Source organism: Sphaerodactylus townsendi, linkage group LG07, assembly GCF_021028975.2.
Source record: "Sphaerodactylus townsendi isolate TG3544 linkage group LG07, MPM_Stown_v2.3, whole genome shotgun sequence".
NCBI classification, from domain to species: Eukaryota; Metazoa; Chordata; class Lepidosauria; order Squamata; family Sphaerodactylidae; genus Sphaerodactylus; species Sphaerodactylus townsendi.
In genome coordinates, this window is record NC_059431.1 from 22,615,199 (window position 1) to 22,640,174 (window position 24,976).

Consider the following 24,976-nt stretch of genomic DNA (forward strand, 5'->3'; position numbering starts at 1 on the left):
AGTTCTGGGTCAGCCACATCTCAAAAAAGGATATTGAAGAGATAGAAAAAGTGCAGAAGCAAGGGCTTAATGAGGATGATTGAGGGACTGCAGCACCCTTCCTTATGAGGAAAGGCGCTGCAGCGCGTTTGGGACTCTTTAGTTTGGAGAGGAGATTCTGAGGGGGGGGGGATATGATTGAAGTCTATAAAATTATGCATGGGGTAGAAAATGTTGACAGAGAGAAATTTTTCTCTCTTTCTCACAATACTAGAACCAGGGGGCATTCATTGAAAATGCTGGGGGGAAGAATTAGAACTAATAAAAGGAAACACTTCTTCACGCAACGTGTGATTGGTGTTTGGAATATGCTGCCACAGGAGGTGGTGATGGCCACTAACCCGATAGCTTTAAAAGGCTTGGACAGATTTATGGAGGAGAAGTCGATTTATGGCTACCAATCTTGATCCTCTTTGGATCTGAGATTGCAAATGCCTTAACAGTCCAGGGTGCTCGAGCAACAGCCTATAAAGGCCATTGCTTTCACATCCTACATGTGAACTCCCGAGCACCTGGTGGGCCACTGCGAGTAGCAGAGAGCTGGACTAGATGGACTCTGGTCTGATCCAGCTGGCTTGTTCTTATGTTCTTATGTTCTTATGTTCTTATGTTCTTATGACCTCTTCTTTCCTTTGGATTTCCACAGATCCTGCATCCATGGTAATCAACTTCTTCTCCAAAGCTTTTGTAGGCCTGCTTGCTACAGATGATGGGCCAAGGAAGAAAATCTGTGCACTTTCCAGCCACATTTGCAAAAAGAAACAGCAGCAGTGATATCCTCACATTCCACACAGGTCCTAGCAGCAGGAGCTTCCAACAGCAACTCTAGGGGCTCATAGCCAAACAGGTGACACTGAAATCTTCCTGCAAGTCCTACATTTCTGTCTACCCTGTGATGTCTCACAGTGGTGGAAACTGATAGAGATACTGGTTTTGATGGGTTTTCTGGGCTGTGTGACCATGGTCTGGTGGATCTTGTTCCTAACGTTTCGCCTGCATCTGCAGCTGGCATCTTCAGAAGTGTATCAACAGAGAGCAGTCCGTTACACACTGTGTCCAGTGAGAAGGGAATGTTTTAGTGGGGTATAAATTGTCATGTCCCCGGATGGGGAACCAATCAACAAGTGTTTGGGTGGAACTTGTTATGAAAAGGTGTGGCTGATAGTATAGTACTGCAGGTGGGGTTTTTCAGTCCAGGGAGTGATTCACATTTGCAGGGAGTGATTCACATTTGCAGGGAGTGATTCACATTTGCATTCCCTGCAGCAGCAGCAGTATTGATAGAGATGTCTCTAACGCCTTTAGATCAAGGCTTTCATGTCTTAGTTTAACCTCTTTACTGCATTTGTCATTTACAAGAAGACCACGTGTGCACAATGGAACCCAGCAAGACTTTCATACCTTCAACAGTAGTGAAAAGGAAATTTTTTTGCAAATGGAGTTTGCTATGCGGGGCAAGAAGAGCTACACCTGCTCAGATTCCCCGTTTTACATATTTTTCAAATGCAGACTCCAAGTTTTCCCATCTCTAAAAAGCTGCTCATCCCACATTCTCAAATAGTCTGCTTGTCCCTGTACTTACCGATGGGAAGCTCTGCACTCTTTATCAGAGAAGGAGGAGAGGAGCCAGCGTTGTTCTCTGCCACGACGTAAAATACATAATCATTTCCCCCAAGATCTATTGTAGTGCCATTGCGGTGTGCAGGAACCTTCTCAGTGACAGCGCCTTTCTCCGGCTCAGACCAATGCACTTCGTAATTCCGTATCAATCCGTTTGTTTCAGAAATGGGAAGTGGCTATTGAGAAGGGCATCATGAAGGAAAGAAAAATGGTTGAGGGAAACGTGGGGGAGAGGCAATATGAGACAACAACGATAAAGGAAATTTTGAGGGCCTTACCCCCCCCCCTCCCCCCACAAGCTCAGTCTGACTTCAGGCCATTTTGTGATCACACGAGAAGGACATTGCTAACAAAATGTTGGTCACTGCAAAGAAAAGAGATGCCTGCGGGTGTCTCTCTCTATGGATTCTGCCTCCAGATGGTATATGAGGAGCTCTAGCAAGATAGGCCAGGTATAATTATGGAGATCAGAGGTGGCAGAAGTCCCGCATCTAAAGGGTTTCTAATTAAATACTTTTAAAAAATAGATGATGTCCTATCTATGCAATTCACTTTATTGATTCTTTTAAAATACATATAATTAAAACATCCAGACACAAGAAAAAAATGTTACAAATATTAAGCAAACAGTTAAACAGGTACCTTCCAAAAGATGTTTACAGTTTCTCCATCAGGACTTCTGTCCCGCCAAACATCTGGTCCTCTTGCCGGAGCTAGGGAAGAACAGTTTTAATTACATAAAATAAACTATGACTTGTTATCAGCTGACACCAAGTCGGTCCCTTTGGGCCAGACCATCTGTTTGTGACCACGGCCTGTACTCAACACTACACTGATTGCTTCCCATGGCCTCATGTTTCTCAAAAAACAAAAACAAAACAGTTGTGTCTACTAAATATCTGTTTGAGAAATCAAAGTTTGGATAATCCTCTAGAACACTTACTATGATCCAGGAGAGAACAGTACAGAACAGAACATGTACATTTGCAGAAAAAGTGTCTGTGCCCAATTTGCCTCTCCTAAAAATGAGACAAACTTGGCCGGGGGAGTGGGTGGGTGGGTGGGAATCAGATATAAGTACTGGTTGCAGTTGTTAATGTCAAGTTTCAACAGCTGTGAGCACCCTCTTTTCAGTCCACTAGCTGTTGGCTCAGCTGTCAAGATATTGTGGAACATACATGAATATTTCCAGTAACCAAAACTCCAACAATAATCAATAAGGGATGTGGATCTCAAAAGCTATGCTGGATCAGTACTGGGATGGGAGACCAACAAGGAAAGCTCTGCAAAAGAAGGCAATGGCAAACCACCTCTGCTTAATCATTAAAAGCCTTATGGAGTTGCCATGAGTCAGCTGTGTCTTGACAGCACTTTACATACAAGAACTGACATTTCCTTGGCAGGGATTCAGCAGAATAGGTGAATAGGCCAGTTACTACTATGTAAATAAAGAGGATAAGTTGGTGTGTGAGAATGTATGGATGTTACATATATATATATATATATATATATATATATAAATACAATTCAATACAAGGGTTAGGTAGAAAAGGGGAGAGTGGACAGAAAATGTATGGTGCATCTGTTCATAACTGATTATATTTTGCATGAAATTTTCACACATGTCAAATATTTTTTTTCAACAGAATATACTATTATCCTATGTCATGGCAGTAAATTTATACACCAGTTTTAGGGGGGGGATTGCTCTCAGTGTATTTTATTAAACATGGTGTGTGTTATTTACACTCTGCACCCCTGCGATATGAATGAGGAAACAGATCTTTACTATCTTCTCAATAAATTGTGAATGGTTTTCAAATATGATCACATGCTGCTAGGTTGCCACTTCCTTAAAAAAAGAAATCTTTCCAAAATCTTAGACATTTAAAGTACGATACATTTTTCAGGGCAACTGAAGTTTCAGTTTCAGATACTGAAAATTCAAACTGATCCGAAGAAAATCAAAATTCAGTGTTTGAGGCAGATTTATATTCTGCAAATTCATAGAGCTCTGAACTGAGAGGAGTTTTCCCAAAGTAAGAATGTTAAATTATCTTCAAAATGGACTACTTGTGTTTCCTGGCTCAATCATGAATTCGGCCATCTGGGAAACACCCATTTAGTCATTAAACTCACGGGCTTCAAGAGTTGTGTGGTTTTCACTCTCATTCCATTTGCTCCACTTCCAGAAGAAGGGCTCAGCAGCTGCACAGCGAACTTGGAAAATATACATTGTGTAGGGATGTAACTTGTCTACAGAGACTGAGTAACCCAAATCTTTGGTACCATTCAGCTGCACGTTCCGCTGTTAAAAAAAATAAGTTCCAATGACAACGAGAACTGGAGTGCTAGAAGTACTACTCATGGCATTATATATCTGCACCAACAATGTACATGGTGCTTTATAGGACAGCATGATTAAAATCCCTTCCCAGAGGTTGCCAGCTTGGAGTTAGGAAATACCTGGAGATTTGAGGGGGGGGATGGGGGATGGAGTTTGGGGAAGGAGTTCAATAGGGCATAATGCCATAGAATTCACCTTCCGAAGCTGCCTTTTTTCCAGGTGCACTGATCTCTGTCACCAGGAGAACAGCAGTCCCAGGAAATTTCCAGCCACTACTGAGAGGTTGGCAATACTGAGAGGGGGGAACCTCCCCCCCCACCTTTAACGTTCCTCTCACACACAGCCAGAGGAGTGCACAAGCTATTTCCACGAGCTATTTCACCCCATATATGAGAATAGGTAGATAAACAAACAAACAAATAAATAAAAGCTTGCATACTGTATTGTGACATTTTGGGTGGTCCTAAAAAAAGCTATTGGGATTTGTCAGATTTCAGAAGCTAAGCAGGTTAGCTCGGGAGGGAGACTTAGCTCGGGAGAGAGACTTAGCTCGGAAGGAAGACTGAGCTTAGCTCCCTTAGCTCGGAAGGGAGACCTTCAAGGAAGACTCTGCAGAAGAAGGTGATGGCAAACCACCTCCGCTTCATTAATTGCTTTCAAAACCCTGCCAGCAGTTACTATGAATCAACTGAGACTTGACAGCACTTTACACACACACACAATAAAAACTATCTTGTCACTTTTGTTCTTGTATTTGACTAATCACACACAGAGACACAAGTTTAAAGCAAAAGGTACCTACCAAATCACCTGTAGTTCCACTACTATTAATTCGAATTTGACACTGAAGCATAATTGGCTCCAAATTACCAGACAGATGCCAAGATAGCGTGACGTGAGTTGAGGTATCGTTAGTTACAGTTAAAGCTGTAGGAGCCTGTAGATGAACTGGAGGGGGAAAAATAATTGTTTGTTGTCAAATGCCTGTTACCCTTATTTATTTAATGCTAAAAAATTAATCAAATCCAAGAATCGTCTAAATCTACATCTAAGTCCAAATTGGGGTTCCGCAGTAATAAACTACATTTTCAACAGATGTCTTCCTCAGTGGAATAATACATCAAGACTATTATTGCACACAGCATGATGTAATCACAGGATATAAAATGGTCACACATTTAAATAATACATAAGAGTGATAAATACATTCAAGCAATACATACAATATTATAAAAATAACTATACTATTTTACAGCTTACTTACGCACAGTCAACACTGTCATGCAAGCATCCCAAACTGGCTATTGCACACGACTAGGTGTTAAGTGATTACAGACTATGCATGGAAGTACCGTAAAGGTCATTAATGAAATACAGGTGTGTTTCCATTAAAGAGACACACACAAATCATGTTGTTTCTTATTTTCACAGGCAATACGACCAACAGAAATAAGGACAAACCAGAGCACAATATACAATTCTGAATATGTAAACATGTATATCAATAAATAATTCTTTCAAAAAAACAAGAAAGATCCGTATTATTATTAAATTCCCCCTTCACAGCATCTTTTAAGCTTGAATATCCAATTAGACTCCAACTGCAGTAAGATTCTCCATGCGCTTACTGAAGATGTTAGAACAGTGCTCAAATATTCCAGTGTGCAAACCCCATCTTGTCAACATCTATAGTGCCCTCAAGTTATTTTCTCCTTGTGAGATTCTCTAAGGAAATCAGATTTCGTGAGAATCTGCCTCAGATTATTTGTTTTTCTATAGCCTATGATGGGATGATCCACGCACCTCGGTATCTCCGCAAGTACCAGTAAATGTTAATGTTTATAGAGAATCTTCTTCATCTCATTAGCATGGAATATAAATTCTAAAGCTGATTTTCTTGCTGCTTTGATTTTTGTCCTTGGGATATAAAAGTCGTTTCCCATTCCTGTTTTGTATTTTATCCCACACCCGCTTCAACATATATTCAGGATAGCCCTGCATTTTGTATTAATGGAGTATCATATGTCCCTCCCCGAAAAAATCCTCCTATTTATTTATTTATTGGATTGATAGGCTGCCTCATCCCTGAAGGTGACTAAATGGTAGGTTGTTCCTAAAATGTTTAGGGTGATGGGAATTATATTTCAATGCAGTATTGCAGTCCATGGGTTTCTGATAGGGTTTGATGGTTAATTTCCCCTCAGGACCTACAAATACATATATCCAAAAAAATGATCTCCTGTGTACTCGCAACATGTGTAAATTTTATAATAGGATGTATGTTATGTAAGAAGAGGAGTTTGGATTTATACTCCCTCCCTTTCTCTCCTGCAAGGAGACTTAAATGGGCTTACAAACTTCAAAGTCCTTACAAGCTCTTTTCCCTTCCTCTCCCCACAACAGACACCTTGTGAGGTGGGTGGGGCTGAGAGCATTCTGAAGAACTATGACTAGCCCAGGGTCACTAAGCTGGAATGTAGGAGTGCTGAACAACTGCAGCCAAGTGGAGGGAAAAGGGGGGGAGCGGTGGGCCCCATGCAAAGGCAGCCCCACTGGGCCGCTGGGGCACCTGGGCCATTTGCAGGACAATGTGTGAACAACCCTGGGAGGTGCACTGGGTGCAAGTATGCTGGTGCACCCCCGCTTGTGAGGCCCGTGCGGAATCTAGATAGGCAACCAGCATACTAGATAGGCTCAAATACTAGATAGGCTCAAATACAGACAGAGAGCCAGAGATGATTGATCTACTTGTTGGAGGGAATCACTCCTTATGGATCTTGGGAAGCAAATTAAAAACAGGGATTCAGGGGGGAATAGTGTATCAAAATTGGAAGGAACTAATTGCTCACCAGGTTCAGCTGTGGTAACTTTGCATAGGAGTTCTCTTTACATGAATATTCCTCATGATAAGGCCAGTGATGTTCTGATACGTGCCATCAACTGGGGACCAGTTTTAAACCCTGCACCCCAGAATCCTGCACCCTGCACCTCACAGAATTGGTGGATAAAATCTTGGACAACAACTACTTCCGTTTTGATAAACGTTTTATAGGCAAATCACAGGGGTCAGCATAGGATCCTGTCTGGCTCCAAGCATAGTAAAACTTTTTATGGAGTCTTTACAAATGAATGTAATATGCAATCATTCTAATAATCCATATGCTGAATATATGTTGAATATAAACATTGTATTGATGAATTTTTGGTATTCTGAAAATGTGACTATTGTAGATGACTTTGTTTTTGGGGTAAATAGCACATATCCTAATATAAAATTTTCCCACATTGCCAATACACAGATCAATTTTTTGAATATGTATATAGTTGTAGGTACTAGGGGAAATTAGTATGATTACCACAGCTTTAGAATTTACCCCATGCCAATTGAAATGAAGAAAATTCTCTATAAACACTGGCATCTACTTGAGGAGGTACGGGTTGTGTGGACTGACCCATCATAGGCTATAGAAAAACAAATAATCTGAGGCAGATTCTCACAAAGTCTGATTTCTTCAGAGAATCTCACAAGGGGAAAATAACTTGAGGGCACTATAGATGCGGCCATTGATGAGCATGTGAATTGCCTATGAACATTATAGTTTTTAACCATCTCTTCATGCAGTTCAGATAAACTTTACAACGTTTTTCCACATGGAAGACACATGCCTTTTCCAATGGGCATGTGGGTTTTTTGTACGTGGTGTTGACCAGCTGGGGTTTGAGAACTGGAATATTTGAGCACTGTTCTAACATCTTTTTAAGTGCATGGAGGCACCCCTTGTGCATCATTGTGTTGATAATAATCACTCTGATAAGGATTTCTAGTTTTGTGTCCTACATACATTTTGTAAGGGGATATATGGGAGAACTAATGTTAAGAGAATCTTATTGGAGTCAGAGTATAAGTAGATATTCTAGATTAAAACATGCTGTGAAGGGGACTTAATAATGATACGGATCTTTCTTGTTTTTTGAAATAATATTTATTGATATACATGTTTACACATTTAGCAACGTAGCTTGTTCTTATTTCTGTTGCTCTGATTGCCTGTGAAAATAAGAAACAACATAAGTTGTGCATATCTCTTTAATGGAAAAGCACCTGTATTTTATTAGTGACCTTTACGGCACTTCCATGCATAGTCAGTAGTCACTTCACACCTAGTCGTGTGCCATAGCCAGTTTTGGATGTTTGTGTGACAGAGCTGGCTGCATGTAAGCAAGCTGCAATACAGTATAGTTATTTTTATAATATCATTGTATGTATTACTTGAATGCATTTATCACTCTTATGTATTATTTCAATGTATAACCATTTTGTATACTGCTTCAGCTATATCCTGAAACTATATATTCAGTTTCATCATGGCATGTGCCATAAAAGTCTTGATGTATTATTCCACTGGGGAAGACACCTGTTGAAAAGATGGTTTGTTACCACGGAAGCGCATTTTGGACTTAGAACTGGACGATTCTTGGATTTGATAGCTTTAAACCTTGAATACTGATTTCTGCTGGAGTGCATCTTTTTTTTCTCCTATGCTTACTGGAAAGTCGACGTGGGAATCCGGCACAGGAAATTAGGTGGGCAGGTATCAGTTTGATATTTTTGGTGCGCTTTGATTTTTACCGGTTGAATTAAATACTAGCAGAACTTGGTATATGGATAGTATTCGATTCACCTACCTCCTATATCAGCGTTTCCAACCTTTTAGATGTCACGGTACCCTCACTCTTCATATCTCACGGTACTCCCGCCATCCTCCCCCACCTTCCCCTCCAAGTTCCCCTGCTTGCCAACCCCCACCTTCCCCTCCTACCGTGAAGGGAAGTACGGTTGGTGGGGGTGGGTGGTAAGTGGCTGCTGACCTTGCAGTAGGCCCTGCCCCCTGGGCCAGCTCCATATCCTTGCTTTTGCCAGCAGTAGATACAGCAAAAGTGAGGGGGGGTGGTAGCATTTCCCCGGTACCCTTGGGACATGCTCACAGCACCCCAGGGTACCACGGAACCCTGGTTGGGAATTGCAGTCCTATATCCATCATGGATGTGTTCATATGCTACTGTGATTGATTATTGATTGATTATCTATTTCATATATTATATTGATTAAATATTGCATATATTCATAGGAATAAGCCAATTTTGTATATAGTTTTATTGAACTGCATTTTAAATATATTTCTGCACAGTCTTGCTTGTGTGGGTTGTTGTTGTTTTGAGCAGCCAGGGGCCCAGTGATTTCGTTTGTTATTCCTGTTTGTACACTGTACACTATGTTGTGCTCCCAGTTTCCTAGAATTACTATGCCATCATTGTCCCTACTGATGGCCTCTTCCTGCTGCCGGCAGCAGTTACAAAATGGTGGTCAGGCTCCCATGAAGATTGGCTTCTGCAACAGTCATTTCCTCCCCCTGCTGTGGTGTGAGAATCCATGAATGCACACAACCCTAGTTGGTTTTTCCATTTCTGCAATACACCTGGAAACTGGGAGGAAGGCAGGCTATAGATGAAGCAAGCAATTAAATAAATATACCTAAGCAAATCTGCATACTATTTCTTACGCCATGCAAATTATTCAGCAATGGTGGCTTCTTTGCTTCTTTGGTTTATTCTGGGTTTTGTAGTTATGAAAGAAAGGCAAAGATACTGAACCCTCAATCTTATTCAGCCCCCCTTTACTGTTCTCTTATGTTAGCAGACACTGTCCACACACAGAGAGCAAGAAACGAGTCCGGTAGCCCCTGAAAGACCTGCAGCTGTGGTCCACACAATTTCAAGTGTATCTCTGTAGTCGTAAGAGCTAGAAACATTTTAAAAGAGACAGCTGGGATTCTCAGGAAGCCGAATTCAGCACTCACTATTGCAACCTGTTATTTTGTATACTCCTGAAGCAAACACACAACCTCGAGAATTGTTCAGGAAAGGCTATGGAAAATATTTGAAGATGGGTAGAAGTGGCCACCAAAGAGGAGAAAGCATAATGGTGCTTCTGTCCCACAGGCCTGCCCTGGCCACTGGTTGGCTGTTTTAAGGCAGACCCCGCTCCCCTGCATCACAATCAGGTCGGGTGCTTTGGACTGGGCGCTGGCCATGTGTGAAAGATATCAGCTGCCCTCTTGCAAGATCCCTGGGCCTGTTGAGCCCTCCGGCCCCCGTCGGTCCCCTCGGTGGGGCCTCTGGGGCTGTGGGCCATTTGTCACGCCTCCTGACACGGCTTCTCTGGGTCTCCTCTCAGCTGCTGCTGCGGTCCAGGTAAGCAGCCCTGCCAACCCCTCCTCCCCGGGTGACTGCTGCCAGGATGCCGCCTCAGGCAGCAGCCTCTTCCCCTTGCTGGCTCCCCGCCAGCATGGCTTCGTCACCCTCCTCTCCTAGGGTGCTCCTCCTCTCCCCTGGTTCCACTGTCAGCCCTGCCATCTATGGCTGGGTCCTGGGCATCGACCCTTTGCATCCGGCCAGGCCTCAGACACCAAGGCTGGTATCTTCAGGGGTATGTCACAGTGAGATGGGCCACGGAGAGAAACACATCTCACTGTGACAAGCCCCTAAAGATGCCATCCACGGATGCAGGCAAAACATTACCAGCAGAAACTACCAGACAACGGCTACACAGCCTGGAAAAATCACAGCAGCCATTTCATGCATGTTTTGAAAGGGAAAAACTGAATGAACATTTCATCTTGTGTCTGCCCAAAAACTGTCTAATTATTGGCACTGAATATAAAAGAGTCTTACCTCTATAATTTATATCAATAGAAAAAGTGGCTTCTGATTGACCAAGGGGATTAATACCACGGAGAGTAAAGTGATATTTTCTCTGACCGTCACGAACTGGAAAATTACAGCGGTAGTGCTCAACATTTTGATATCCTGCATACTGGTAGGTAACGCTTTCCCCAGATGTACTGTGACATTTAAAAACAAAAAAGTAACGATCAATATTCGGCTCCCAACAATGCATTTCGTGACAACTTTCTATTATTTATTCAAGAATATAATTAGAATATGTCAGAAACAGATAAAAAGAAAATGAACACGCATTCAATTTTTTTCAAAAAAAATAGCTAATTGGATCTCACAACCTGTCAGAAGATAACAGTGATGGTTGCCAAGTTTTTCCGTTTCCTCAGCAGTCCCTTCCTCAGACCAGGAGAGTTTATTCCTGGGGTTGTGGACTCACGTGAGGTAAAAGCCACAAGGGTCAGAAGAACAAAATCACTCACTCTAGCCTTCTCCATGAGTGACATTCTCCTTACTATGGCAGCCTCCAAACCCAGATGATGATCACAATATGAAGTCCACAATCCTCGTTATACAATTTTAGGATTGGAAAAAACTTCCAGGAGGGAAGGGAAATCCAGGAAAATCTGCAGTCTTTACACTGGATCCAACCTAATGAACTGAATCTAAAAGAACTAGAAGTCCCAGTTCCATATTTTAAAAAGCGCTTACTAATAAAGCATGAAGTTTTTCCTTTTTAAGGACCTCTTGTGATGAGATATGGTCTTAGTTTACTTTCTTATCTCATTTACCCATATAATACTATCCGGCTGTCCTCCACGCGGGCCAGGGCCTTTAGCATGTTGGCTCCCATCTGGTGGAATCCTTTACCACCGTCCTTCCGGGCCCTGCAAGACCTCAAACAATTCCACAGGGCCTGCAAAATGGTCTTATTCCGCTGGGCCTTTGATGGGGGCTATAGAGAAGATGCCATCCCCTTTATTGATCGTCCATCTTGATCTACCCTCGCATCATGATTTAAGAGACTATGGCCATCTGCTTTTAGTATATTTATGTTAAATTAATATATCGGTTGTAAATCGTGAACTGTTTTATCTGCAAAGTTTTAATATATGGTTATAGAGAGAGAGTCCTTTGGGACTGGGTGGTTTATTAAATTGAACAAACAAACAAACAAACAAACAACTATATTCTACACTTTGCTTCTTCTTTTCTTGGTTTCTCCTCCCTCCCTCCCCCTCCACACTCTCTTTAAGCTTTCCATTCAAGCCAACAGGCCAAATCTAGAGAAGGTTTATCTTATTTACACACTTCATTTATACTCTTCCTTTCTACCCGATGGGGACCCAAACTGGCTTACATCATTCTCCTTCTCTCCTCCATTTTAGCCTCTCAACAACCCTGTGAGGTAGGTTAAGCTGAGTGAATGTGATTAGGCCAAAGTCACCCATCAACTTTCCATGGCAGAGTGGGGGTTTAGATCAAGGTCTCCCAAATGTAGTAACAATTACACTTTTATGTCCCCTTGAAACTGATGAGACCTCAGAGGACCTTGCCACTGTTGTAGTAATGCAGGAACTTCCTTTTCAACAACTTCATGGCATGATTTGAAAATGCTTGCAGCATCAATTCAATCCCTCTTCTTTGCTGTCATTCTCAGCAGCCATCAATGGTGGCATCATCATAGTGCTAAATCTGATTGACTCTGTGATGTCACAGCATCATGCTTTTTACTCTGATTTGCTATTCTCAGCCATGTGACTAATCCAGGAGGAAAAAGTAACAACAGCTGGGTGGCGGAGGCAGTGTTCAGACAATAGTCACGAGAAGCAATACCATTGAATGGGGTTTTTTTTAAGTGAATATCTGAACAGCCAATAGGTGGGGAGAAGAAAAAAATGTGTTAGTTTGACCAAAATTTAGAACTGGAAAATATTCCACACAGATCTGTTTGCAACCCCACAGTGCAATCCTATATAGAGTTGTTCCAGCTTAAGCTGACTGGAATCAGTGGGCTCAGACTGGAGTAATTTGGCAACTAACTCCTTTTGGGTTATACCTAATTTCTCCATCTTGACCTCACCCATTCTTCTTGCTAAGTGTTTATCAATGGACAGCTTAAATACATGAAACATTCAACTTCGTGAATAATTTAGAACCACCATAACAGAGGTTTAGGCTTCACCTAGATTCCCCGACTTTAGCCCACACACCAGTTTAGGCAAATGACAAATTTGAATGAACTATGAAAAAGAGATATTTAATAACACAGGACTGCAATAAGGATGACAGCAAAATCACCTCAGAATGGATTACGCGCACATATAGTCATTTCCACTTTGGACCACTCATTAGATTGAACACAGGTTCTCAAGTCTTCCAGTGAGACATTCAGTCAAGTTCTTATCTCCCTCTCCAAAGTTTTGCAAAGATTTCGGAGAGCATAGGCAAGATCATCTAACGTCATATTAAAAAATCTTATAATTCATATTATTCATACTCTTTCAAATAAAGTATAGTAATTACCTTTCAAATAAAGTATAGTTGGTTCTTCGTAACGGGCCATACAAATTAGTTGATCTTCCTCCTTTCCATTCACAAGTGATTTGATTAAAATCTGATATTTCACAGGTTAGGTCTTGTGGAACATCAGGGGGATCTGAAGCAGCAAGAAAAAGAAATCGTACAAGTCGAACCTCAACTAATAAACATTTTCAGTGTTTTCAGCTTGGGAATAACAGGAATTCCATTCCAATGTGAGGGTGGTTTAAAATGCTGTTGAAGTGCAGCTAAGTGACAGTGACCCCACAGTATTTGCAAGAGATGTTCAGAGGTGGTTTGCCATTGCCCCCCTCTACGTAGCAGCCCTGGATTTCCTTAGTGGTCTCCCATCCAAGGGCTGGTTGACACTTTTTAGCTCCTGATATCTGATGAGATTGAGCTGGATTGCCCAGGCTAGGCCAGTCATGAGTAAACTACTCCTCAAAATAGTAACAGGGTAAACCAGAAAAAAACTGAGCTGATTATTTGTGGATTTGAGGAACAGAAGATTAAGAAAAAAAGATACAGCAGAGAAAATGTGAAACTTATTAGTAATAATATATACTCCACTAAACATTCCCTTCTCACTGGACAGAGTGTGTAACACACTTCTCTCTGTGATACACCTCTGAAGATGCCAGCCACAGATGCAGGCGAAACGTTAGGAACAAGATCTACCAGACCACGGCCACACAGTCCGGAAAGCCCAGAACAACCAACTTATTAGTAATAATTTGCTCCTAACGTTTCAGCCACATCTGTGTTTGGCATCTTCAGAGGCATATCTTGGTGAGTTGCCCCTAAAGTTGCCAGCTGTAGATGCAGGCAAAACATTAGGCGCTAAAACTACCAGAGTACAGTCACACACCCTGGAAAACCCACAACAGGCAGATGACTCTGGCCATGAAGACCTTTTAATAATACAATTAAGAATAAATTTCATAATGACAGTTATAGAGCAAGTAGTAATTTTTAAAGCATGTTAATACTTGGTGCAGATAAAATTGAGAGCCCTTTTGTTAAAGGGACTTTCTGTGTTTTTCGTCTCCTATGTTTGTGAGCTTTAAGTTTTAATAATTAAAAAAACCACCCTTTTAAACTGGCACAAACAGTAACAGGCTTACCAAACACAAAAACCACCACCAAACATTTTAAAAAGCTTACTTATACTGAGGACACTAAATGGCCTCCCAACAAGACTCTACTCTTGTACACAATATGCTATTAGGGTTTTTTATTCTACCCATGGAATGAACAGTAGTTCACACCCAGCTAAACAACATTTCTTATGGGGTAATTTTTAAGAATCCAGAGAAGTCTGGCTACAGCATTGGAAGTTCCAGACACGCAGAATAAAAGCAGGCTAGGCAATCCCGGAACTTGTTCCACCAAGCTCTGGCAAATATACCCATAGAAACAGCCCATGGCTTTCAGCATTTACTTTGTTTTTTCTCTACCGATCATTTTCTTGACCTTGCATCTTAAGCGGAGTCCAAAAGAGGTTGCTTCCTGAACTTCAACTGAAATGCAATTTGCGTAAGGCAGTTTATAAATCCAATAATTAAATTAAATTTAAAGGTAAAACTTCCAAGAAAATGACACTGAATTTATGTATGTAAACACTGTAAACCATGTCTGGAAGCAGAATTTCAGACGCAGCCTCACAGATATCATGCATACTGCATACGATTTCTGCTTCTGTTATGGGGTAATCCATCCCCTGGGTGCAGCCCCAGTCCTCAATCAATTCAAGGTGGGGTTGTATGATTATAGCCCAGGTCACAGAATTATGCAGAAAATCCCTCTGGTCATTTGGACTTTCAATTTGTGAAGCCATACTTCCCCACTGTTGCCTAAATAGGCTACTGTTGTCATGCCTGTGAAATGAGTATGAGTGAGGTCACCCTGTGAATGAGGCAGCTACAGACTACAAAACATATGACAATGCAGTATACTTCCAGACACAAATAATGTTCAATGTAGGAATTATGGCGATACAAGTGCAGAATCTGCAAAGGTCCTGTGCACATTAGTAAGCCGGCTCCCGTTCTCCAATTCCTGGAAACTTGGTCACTCTGTTAAAGCTTGAATGTTGCCCTAAATGTAAACTTAAGAAGATTCTGTTGGCAATCCAAATTATGCTTCTTAAGCTGGAAAATATACAGCATATTTGCATCTCAGCTTCCTGCACTTGGAACTGTATTTGGTGCTATGCAACTCAGAGTACAACAAAGAATCCTGAAAAAGACAGAGACGCTCTACTTCCTAGCTCTGGCAATCATATGTGGGGGGAGGGGGCAGAGTAGAGGGATACCCAAACATGGCAGATTATGTAAATCATGACTGCAGGCTTTCCTTAGTTATATGGTCTACATATCCCTTGGACAAAAAATCAAGCTCTACGCTGAAAAGCCGAGTTCAATTTCCATTCCAAGGAAGAAAGGATTCAATTATTTACATTCCATTAAAGCAAAGAATTAGGACGAAAGCAGTTGCCCAACAATGTACTTACAGCCTACAAAGACGGTAACTCCAACGATGTCATAGCTCTTAGTCTGACACCACGCATTGTCTCCAGCCACGATGCTCTTGTGTACATTTGGCGCTTGGATCATAACACTATAATTGGAGAGACGGATGCGGGGCTGGGGAACTGGATAGGAGTCATACTCTATGTTGACTAACTCTTGTCCTGTCTTCAACACACAGCAGAATGTCAGGTTGGAGCCCACTTGCGCCACTTCAGTCATAGTGAATATTCTATAATTAAAGCCCGTATCTTGCCCTACAACGAACAAGGGGAAGAATTGGGTCAGCATGGGGGGATGGGAAATATCCACAGTTTATGATTATTCCCTTAGTTACCCAACTGATGAGATGAACATTTCATGTAGACACAAAATTCCAGGTCACCCAGTAGGCTTCATGTGGAGGAGTGGGGAATCAAAGCCAGTTCTCTAGATTAGAGTCCACCACTCTTAGTCATTACACCAGTGGCGTATCAGCCCAAGGACAAGGGGTGACCGTTGTCCCAGGGCGCAACTAATCTGGACATGTGGGGGCGCAAAATTGCCCCCATGTGACTAGATGCCTTTGTGAAGACAACAAGGCAGCAGGAAGTCGCTGCCTCGGGTTCCCTCGACCCCACCCATGTCATCATTAATGTGCGCAGGGCCGAGGAAGCCCCAACACGATGTGGTCTTTGGGCTCCCTCGGCCCCGCCCACATTGTGGGAGCGATGACTGGGTGGGGGCAAGAGAGCCCAAAGGTGCAGCACCCTGGTGCCCTCCAGGCTTCTGCCCCTCCCAGGCCCTGGGGAGGCCAGGAGCTGGCCTCCAGGGACAGGGAGGGGAGGGGCACCAGCCCTCTCGCCCCCTCTTCCCTTCCTGCAGCCCGGCTTCTGCCCTCCCCAGAGCCTGGGGGGAGCAGAAGCAACTGCCAACCTCAGAAGACGCACTTTTATAGGCATGGAGGACAGGGGCTCTGGGGAGGGCAGAAGCCAGGCTGCGGGGAGGGAAGGAAAGGGGGGCACCCCAAGCCCCACCCCGACCCCCAACCCCAGGCACAGAGGGGCACCGCCAGGTAGGCGCCCAGAAAAGCTTTGTCTCCTCGGTGAGCCGGGCTTCCATATGCCTTTGCATTACACCACTCTGTTTATGGAGTGGTAATGGCTGTACAACCCAATTTTTTGTTCTGTCCTTTGCTGGCACATATCCAGTAATGATTCAGGTTCAAGTGTGGTGCATCCTGCAAACACAACTGCAAAGCTACTTTGACGTTTTCACTCACTGAGTCACTTTCATGCGACAGCATCACCTTACCTGGCGAGTTGGCAAGCAGACTCCATTCACTCCATGATTTAGGCCCAGGATATTCCCCCAAATGATGGAAACAGCGAATCTGGACATAATGAGTGGTGCACCCTAAAGGTATGTCTGATGTCCAGCTCCAGTGTAAGATGGTAGTATGTTTACCAATCAATTTTGAATTATAGAGTTCCTACAAATCCAAAAGAAACATTACAGACAACTTCAATAAAATCTATACTTTTTTGCCTTCTTATTGAGGAAGACTTGCTAGGGGGGCAAATCACACTCTCCTATCTTCTATATATATAAAAATCCTACATATATAAAAATCTATCAGTGCGTTTTTCTGCTGACAGGTAATCTCCCAAACTACTGGACCGATTGCTTTGAAATTTTCACACAACGTTGCATTCACGTGCGGCCAGGAGTGGTTCCACCAGGCTTTTACATCGTGCCACCTAGATCTACGCTGAAATCAAACTGTTGTCGTGACCTCCCAGGGACATGTAAGGGTTTGGGAAGGCACCATTTTTGTACATGTTCTATGTTGTTTTAAACTCATTTTTATGCTGGAATGTTATGATGATGTTGTTTTTATGGGTTATTATTGTGGTTTGCTGCCCTGAGCCCTTCAGGGAAGGATGGGCTATAAACTGAAATATAAATAAATAAATAAATATTTGGCTAGAGCATGATGTCATCAGATCTCAAAAACTAAGCAGGGTCAATCCTGGCTAGTACTTTGATGGGAAACCAAGGAATATGCCAGGGTCACTATGTAACAGAAGGCAACATGAACCTACCGGTTAGTCTCTTGCCTTGAAAACCCTACTGTGTGGCCATAAGTTGTCTGTGACTGGACAGCACTTTATACATACACCTTTTTGTATCTTACAACTAGTTTGTTTGCCTGCTTCTTTTTAAAAGGGCAGTATCTTTCCTGTAAACGTGGCTTGATAAAACAAGTACTATTCGTCTTCCACCAAAAGATGACAGTAGAATTGTATATGAAATCTCCCTTTTCCTGAACCTTCTTTGTTCTAAAATGCTCAGCTTGGGTCCTAGAACCTACCTACTTCTGTCCCCAAGGCACTAGGACCCAAGAGGAACATTCTAGAACAAAGGAGGTCCAGAAAATGGCAGATTAATAAGCAATTCTACCATAATCTTTTGGGGGGAAGAGTATAGCTTATAAATCAGGACGGCTAGCCACATTTGGTCTCCTCTGTGTCGTATTGAGGAAATCTGAATTGTGAAGTGTAAAAAAACAAAAAGACAAGAAGAAATACCAAGAACTGGATGATATTCCATAAGCTCCAAAAATAAACCTTTCTTCTCTAGAAGCTTACGCATCACTTTTTGATGGCTTCTGCAGACTCTCAATCCCCTCACTGAAGTGATGTCAATATACAGGATAGTCGGGAGTGTTTTCTCTCAGGTGGAAGACTGTCACAGTGATGACTTCGCGACACCCTCGAGCCACCTGATCTCCTTTGGCTTCACTAGCCTTCAAATGTACACTGGGATTACATCAGCTGGCACCTTGGTCATCTTCTTCTGTCTCTTAATATTTAATCATGCCTTTAATCATGCTTCCAAAAGAGTCATCTTAAGCCACAGGCTACAAAATCTGATAAAATGTGTGCTGTTAACTTGCAACTGACTCATAGCAGCCCCAGGAGCATGGAGTTTTCAAGGCAAGGTTTCAGTCGAGGTGGTTTTGCCGTTGCCTGCTTCTCTACAGCAACCCTGGACTTCCTTGGTGATCTCCAATTCCAGAAGAAGGAGAGTTTTATATCCTGCTTTTCTCAACCTTAAGGAGGCTCAAAGCATCTTACAAACTCCTTCCCTTCCTCTTCTCACAACAGACACCTTGTGAGGTAGGTGGGGCTAAGAGAGTTCAGAGAGAACCGTGACTAGCCCAAGTTTATCCAGCAGGGAATCAAACCCAGATAAGAGTCTGCTGCTCATGTGGAGGAGTGGGGAATCAAACCTGGTTCTCCAGTTTAGCATCCATCTGCTTTTAACCACTATACCATGCTGGCTCTCAAGTACTGGCCATAGCTGACGCTGCTTAGCTTCTGAGATCTGACAAGATTGGGTTAGATTAGGTTATCAGGCTGCTATAACCCCCCCCCCAGCCCCCGCCCCCAAAGCATTTAAAAAGCATGATATTTTGGGCTTCTTTTCAAAATCGCTTGAGTAGACTGGGTTTGATTACCATGGTCTGAAAATGGATCCTTCATACCGAGTGCACAGTGAGATGTTCATCGTGCCACTCTCTAGGGGTGGAAAATGGGACAATCTCCCAAATGCTGTTTACAAACATCTAGCCATTGATCCCATATCTATCACTGACAAGGCCAATGAGAACAAATGTTACTTCTTCATAAAAGAGGACATCCGGCCATCTCCACATTACACGTTTGGCCTACTTGCAGTACTGTTCCTTTTCTTCCTAGCTCTTCCTCCTCACAGAAGCAGTGTCCTGTTGAGGACAGATAGGGAGTTGGACTGAGGTTCTGTCCTGACTGGGTGATCTTGGACCAACTCTTCTCTCAGCCTAAACCAGTCCTCAAAGTTCTCCTCGGCAAAAAATAAATAAAAGTAACAGTGCCACCCTAAACAGAATTGGGTCATTCAGTGATCTCAAGTGATTTGGAAGTATACAGGGCTACCTAGGATGGGACTGTGACTGTATGTTACCCTGAATTCCCTGAAGATGACACAAGCACAATATGCAACAATTCAAGTAATACAGTTGCATGCCAGCCCCATTAGCAGCAAAAACTGCCAGACCACGGCCACACAGCCTGGAAAATCCATGAAAGCCAGTTGATTCCAGCCATGAAAGCCTCTGACAATACAATACAATTTTGGATCCAACCTGCTTTTCCATAAAGGTTGGATCCCAGTGGGTTGGATCCAACCTGCTTTTCCATAAAGGTTAAAGTAAGGAGGGGACCCCTTTGACTACTCCAACAGGTATGGTGGAGATTACTGACACAAGCCATGTGGGTCAGCGGCTGAAGTTGGAAAACTGGGGAACAGTGAGTGAAAAAACCTGGATGAATCCAAACCCAAATCTTCAAAAGCTTTCCCATATTTATAAAGTGATCTATTCCATTCAAAGCTTGGGATGGAGAACTAAAGAAAGGCTGGAACAGAAAGGATAACTCACCTGTGCCACAATCTCCATGGGATCTTTACGCAAAACTTGAATTTCCCAGGTTACATCCACGTCAATTGGAACAGCTGAGCCGCCATCATCCCACTCCAGATTCAATGTGTGGGTCAAGTTGTTAGCAGTCAAGGTATTGATATGTGGAGTGAAGGGAACATATGCTTTTTTGGTAGGGGAGAAAAGGGAAAACCTGATTCAGAACTTTTAGGTATCAGATCTATAATGCACAACAGAATCACTGCATTGCTCTGCCCTGAACAGACTCATCTCCACACAATTAGGATTTTTAAAGTTCATATTTTTCAACATACAGGAAAGATTTTTCTAGGGTGTTGTGGGTTTTCCGGGTTGTATGGCCATGTTCCCATAGCATTCTCTCCTGACGTTTCGCCTGCATCTGTGGCTGGCATCTTCAGAGGATCAGATGTGGTTCTTTATAAGATGGGGGTGGGGAGGAATAAAGCTGGCTACTAATAAGTCTACAGGGACTTATTATTAATGTCTCCACCCCCCACCCCCCACCCCCAGGAATATTCTGCCTGCTTCTTCAGTGCCAAAATGCAGATGATGGAGAGGAAAGAAGGTCTGGGTATTAAGGCAATATGTATTTATACTTACGAATATCTTTGTCATGTATCCGAAATGTCTTTTCAGATATTAGCTTTACAGATGAATCAAAGGTCTTTAACTCTACAGAAGTAGACCCAAAAGAATACAATGGCATCTGCGCACTGTTCTCTTGAGTGGGCACACATTTCGTAGAAGAGGTTTGTCTGAAAAAATACAAATAGAAAATGAAACCAGGCATAATTCAGATAAATCATGGGAGAGGGGAGCTTCCATAAAGCCTTTTAAAGTTTTTTTTTAATCTAAAAGTTTCAAAAACAGTTTATAGTTTTAAAAAAGTGATCAGCAAAGATGCTAACCAAACTCCTATTCCCAGAATACAGAAATATCGTTCTGAAAATCCAGCATCTGAATGAGGGTGACCGTTACTGAGAGGTTCAGTCATGCCTCTGAAGATGCCAGCCACAGATGCAGGTGAAACATTAGATGAAACAAAACCTATCAGACCCCGGTCACACAGCCTGGAAAACCCACAACAGCCAGCTGATTCTGGCTGTGAAGATCTTCGGCAATATGTTCTTCTCTGACTCAGAATACATAACCATGCCAGAGAAAAACATCCCTACCTCTTTCTTCCCATCCTCAGCAACCTTCTAGTACCGTGGTGGCGAACCTTTGGCACTCCAGATGTTATGGACTACAATTCCCATCAGCCCCTGCCAGCATGGCCAATTGGCCATGCTGGAAGGGGCTGATGGGAATTGTAGTCCATAACATCTGGAGTGCCAAAGGTTCGCCACCACTGTTCTAGTAGCAACAGCTGCTGGTATGCCTGGGAAGGGTACTCCCAAAACAAGGCACCACCAATGAAATGCCCTCCCCTCCATGACCACCTAGGGGTCTGCAACCTGCGGCTCTCCAGATGTTCATGGACTACAAATCCCATCAGCCCCTGCCAGCATGGCCAATTGGCCTGTGTTTGTGTGGAGCTGAACACAGGACAACTATAGACAATAAGCAATCAAAGGGAACAAAGGCCAGGCTACTTCTATTCAGATGGCCTCACCTATTGACCTTGCTATCTTTATTGTTACTCACATGCTACAGACTTCATTGTTACTCACATGCCAGGCTACTTCTTTTCAGATGGCCTCACTTATTGACCTTGCTATCTTCATTGTTACTCACAGTATATATACTCCACTTGCTTTCCTTTCCTACTATCAGATCCTCTGAAGATGCCAGCCACAGATGCAGGCAAAACGTCAGGAGAGAATGCTGCTAGAACATGGCCATACAGCCCGAAAACCACACAGCGCCCCAGTGATTCCGGCCGTGAAAGCCTTTGACAATACATTTAAAATGTTGTTTTAATGTTCCAATGTTTTCATTTTCATGCCTTGGGTAGAACGGTGGTAAAAAAACGTTTTAAACAAGTAATTTGTGTAATCCAGTTTTCCGCCTTGTTTACGGTTGTAATTGCATCATTATCTAATGTTGTAATTCACCTGGTAATTCCTCAGCAAGACGAAAGTAAATGTAAATAAGTAAATAGGGTAGTATAGAGTTTTCCATACATAAGCACATGAATGAATACTTCCAAAAACCAGAAAAGTGATGCTGGTGTGGAACTGACAATACTAAAACAATGCTTCCACGAAGTGATAGGATATCTTTAACAGGAAATGCCAAGACATTATCAGTTGTTACCTGTCATAGTAACAGAACCTGTAACTGAGTCCAAGCCTTCTTGGTGTCCAGGAACAGATAACGTTTTGTAAATCATGTGTGATGAAGGTTACATTCTGAGGCTCATTTAAAGAATCTGAAATTGCAAAAGTAGTGTCACTAAGCAGAAACATAACGTTCGTTTTGAAACATAGCCCTCTAAAAAAAACCCCATAAGAATGTTAATAATTATAAGAATATTAATAATCCCTTCACCATCTCAACAAATTCTGCAACTGGATTTGAAGCACAATTTGAAACATGAACTCTTGCATCTGTTTTGTGGCTTAGCTATAAATACTCAAATCTGACAGAAACACTTGAGACGTATCTATACCATACATTAAACTAGCTTCGCAACTTATTTCATTATTTTAGGAAATACTGGGAGAACAATTCCCAGTCTTCCCTAAGAAGATGAAACAAGCTATTTTGGGGGGATCAATCATACTTCCCAGTATGCTTTGGGAGAGGCTGCAACAGGCAGACCAGCATAGAAGCAATGCAAACTGGGTTTTGTAGTTTGAAGCAGTTTTTTTTCTGGCCTGGTTCTAATATGGGACAAAGGTTATGTGCCCTTAATGTGAAATTCACACCCTTCTACCCCCCACCTTGAGGATCCTGCAAAAGGAAGAAAAATTCACGTGCCAGTCCAAAAAACTTGCTCTGCACATGATAATTTTACAATGCAGCTGTATGAAGGTTTACTCACTTCTAAACCCACTGACTTCAATGGCCTTAAAGTAACTCTGGATTGCATGGTTACTTGTCTATAAAACAGGGCCAATTCCTTATGTTTCTCGGAAATTTGGGCAGGAAAGATCCCTTGGGTGAAAGGGACAATCCCTCTGAGGGCACTTTCGCACATGCAGAATAATTGCAATTTCAATCCACTTTTAATGCACTTTGAGCTCTCAAGACTATTCGAGCTCTAACCAGCACTGATATGCAAAGCTTTGAGGGGAAAAACCCCCTCTCATCTTGTTATGTGACTAACAAGCCAAAAAACCACTGAACTACAAACCACTATAAAAAGTGTTAATATATATGAAATATTTTATGGTTAGTTTCACATGGGCTGTTATCTGACTATAGGGTGTCAGTTTCATTTTTAAGCACAACAATTCCAACTACCAAAACTAGGCAAGCCAGCAACAACAGCCCTGCCCACAAGTTAAAGTGAATCCACGCACAAACGAACACACGTGACTTTTCCTTGCACTGAGCTGAATAATTTATATGTTGCACTGAGCCTGATTTAAACCTTAAGTTCATCCAGGCACTTGTGGTATAAATGAGTGCAGCCATTATAAGAAGCCTTCCAGAGGCCTCACGGGGGGTCATGGGCAGACAAAAGTGTTTCTGTCTGGCCACAGACGCTCACTGCGTGGCCTTGGGCTAGTCACCTGCAACCTCACAGGCTTGTTGTCGTGAGGATAAAACAGGGTGAGGAGAGAATGATGTGGGAAGCCATACCGGGTCCCCATTTGGGGGGCGAGGCAGAAGGCCGGATATAAATGAAGTAAATGAACATCTAATTTCCAGAGGGCAGAAAAAGTCTGAAGCTACATGGCCTTGTAAAAGCCCAACAAGCACTGAGGCAAAGCCAGAAGAGCTATTTTGTTTTTAAAAGAGGGAGGATCTTGTCACCTCAAGGACAGTGGCACTGATATGTTCTCACTACCCCACATTATATCCGTAACTCAACCCTGGGAACACAGCTGGGTGAGAGACTTCTGCCTTCTTAAGCCTTCATAAAACGTTCAGCCTCCGTGTTCAGAAGCGTCATGCCTCTAAAAATGAGATCTCAGGGATAAAACACTGCTGCTTCCAGCTTCCCATCTAACTGGTCTCTGTGGAAACGTAACGGCAGACTAGCAAGGCCTTTGCGGGGGTCTGCATTTGAGGACTGTTCAGGATCTTCAGCTGGCCCATGCTGCAGCAGCGAGGCGGCCGTCTGGCAAAACTCACCAGTCTGAGACTAGGAGATTCAAAGCATTAAGTGCTTCCACATAAACCCACCTGGTTGCCAAGGCCACATTTACAGCCCTTGTTCCATTATGACCAGTGATAACATGGGAAGCCTTAGGACAGACCTTCTCTGTGATAGTACCCTGCATGTGGAATAGCTGCTGGTACTGGGTTAAGACTGACATGGTCTATTAAGCTTCCTACATCAGCTAAACCAGTGGTTCTCAACCTTCCTAATGCCGCGACCCTTTAATACAGTTTCCCATGTTGTGGTGACCCCCAACCCTAACATTTATCCATTTTACAGATGAAGAACACTGATGCGGAGAGTCTTAGGCGACCCCTGTGAAAGGGTCGTTCGACCCCCAGAGGGGTCCCGACCCCCAGGTTGAGAACCACTGAGTTAAACATTTCTAACTCAGACTGTCATTC

At 42.7% G+C, this 24,976-nt stretch overlaps 1 protein-coding gene across 2 annotated transcripts in view; it reads right to left on the reverse strand.

Annotated features, from left to right (window-relative positions):
- LIFR (LIF receptor subunit alpha) overlaps positions 1–24,976 on the reverse strand; it is a 90,663-nt gene that overhangs the window by 26,842 nt on the left and 38,845 nt on the right. For both annotated transcript variants that reach the window (XM_048504662.1, XM_048504663.1), the window contains exons 3-13: positions 22,556–22,670; positions 20,897–21,051; positions 20,276–20,439; positions 17,107–17,284; positions 15,798–16,070; positions 13,271–13,403; positions 10,739–10,908; positions 4,809–4,954; positions 3,799–3,967; positions 2,302–2,372; positions 1,622–1,835 (exon numbers count right to left, since the gene is read on the reverse strand). In XM_048504662.1, the coding sequence (XP_048360619.1) occupies positions 1,622–1,835; positions 2,302–2,372; positions 3,799–3,967; positions 4,809–4,954; positions 10,739–10,908; positions 13,271–13,403; positions 15,798–16,070; positions 17,107–17,284; positions 20,276–20,439; positions 20,897–21,051; positions 22,556–22,670 (1,788 nt within the window). The remainder of the gene's footprint in view (positions 1–1,621; positions 1,836–2,301; positions 2,373–3,798; positions 3,968–4,808; positions 4,955–10,738; positions 10,909–13,270; positions 13,404–15,797; positions 16,071–17,106; positions 17,285–20,275; positions 20,440–20,896; positions 21,052–22,555; positions 22,671–24,976) is intronic.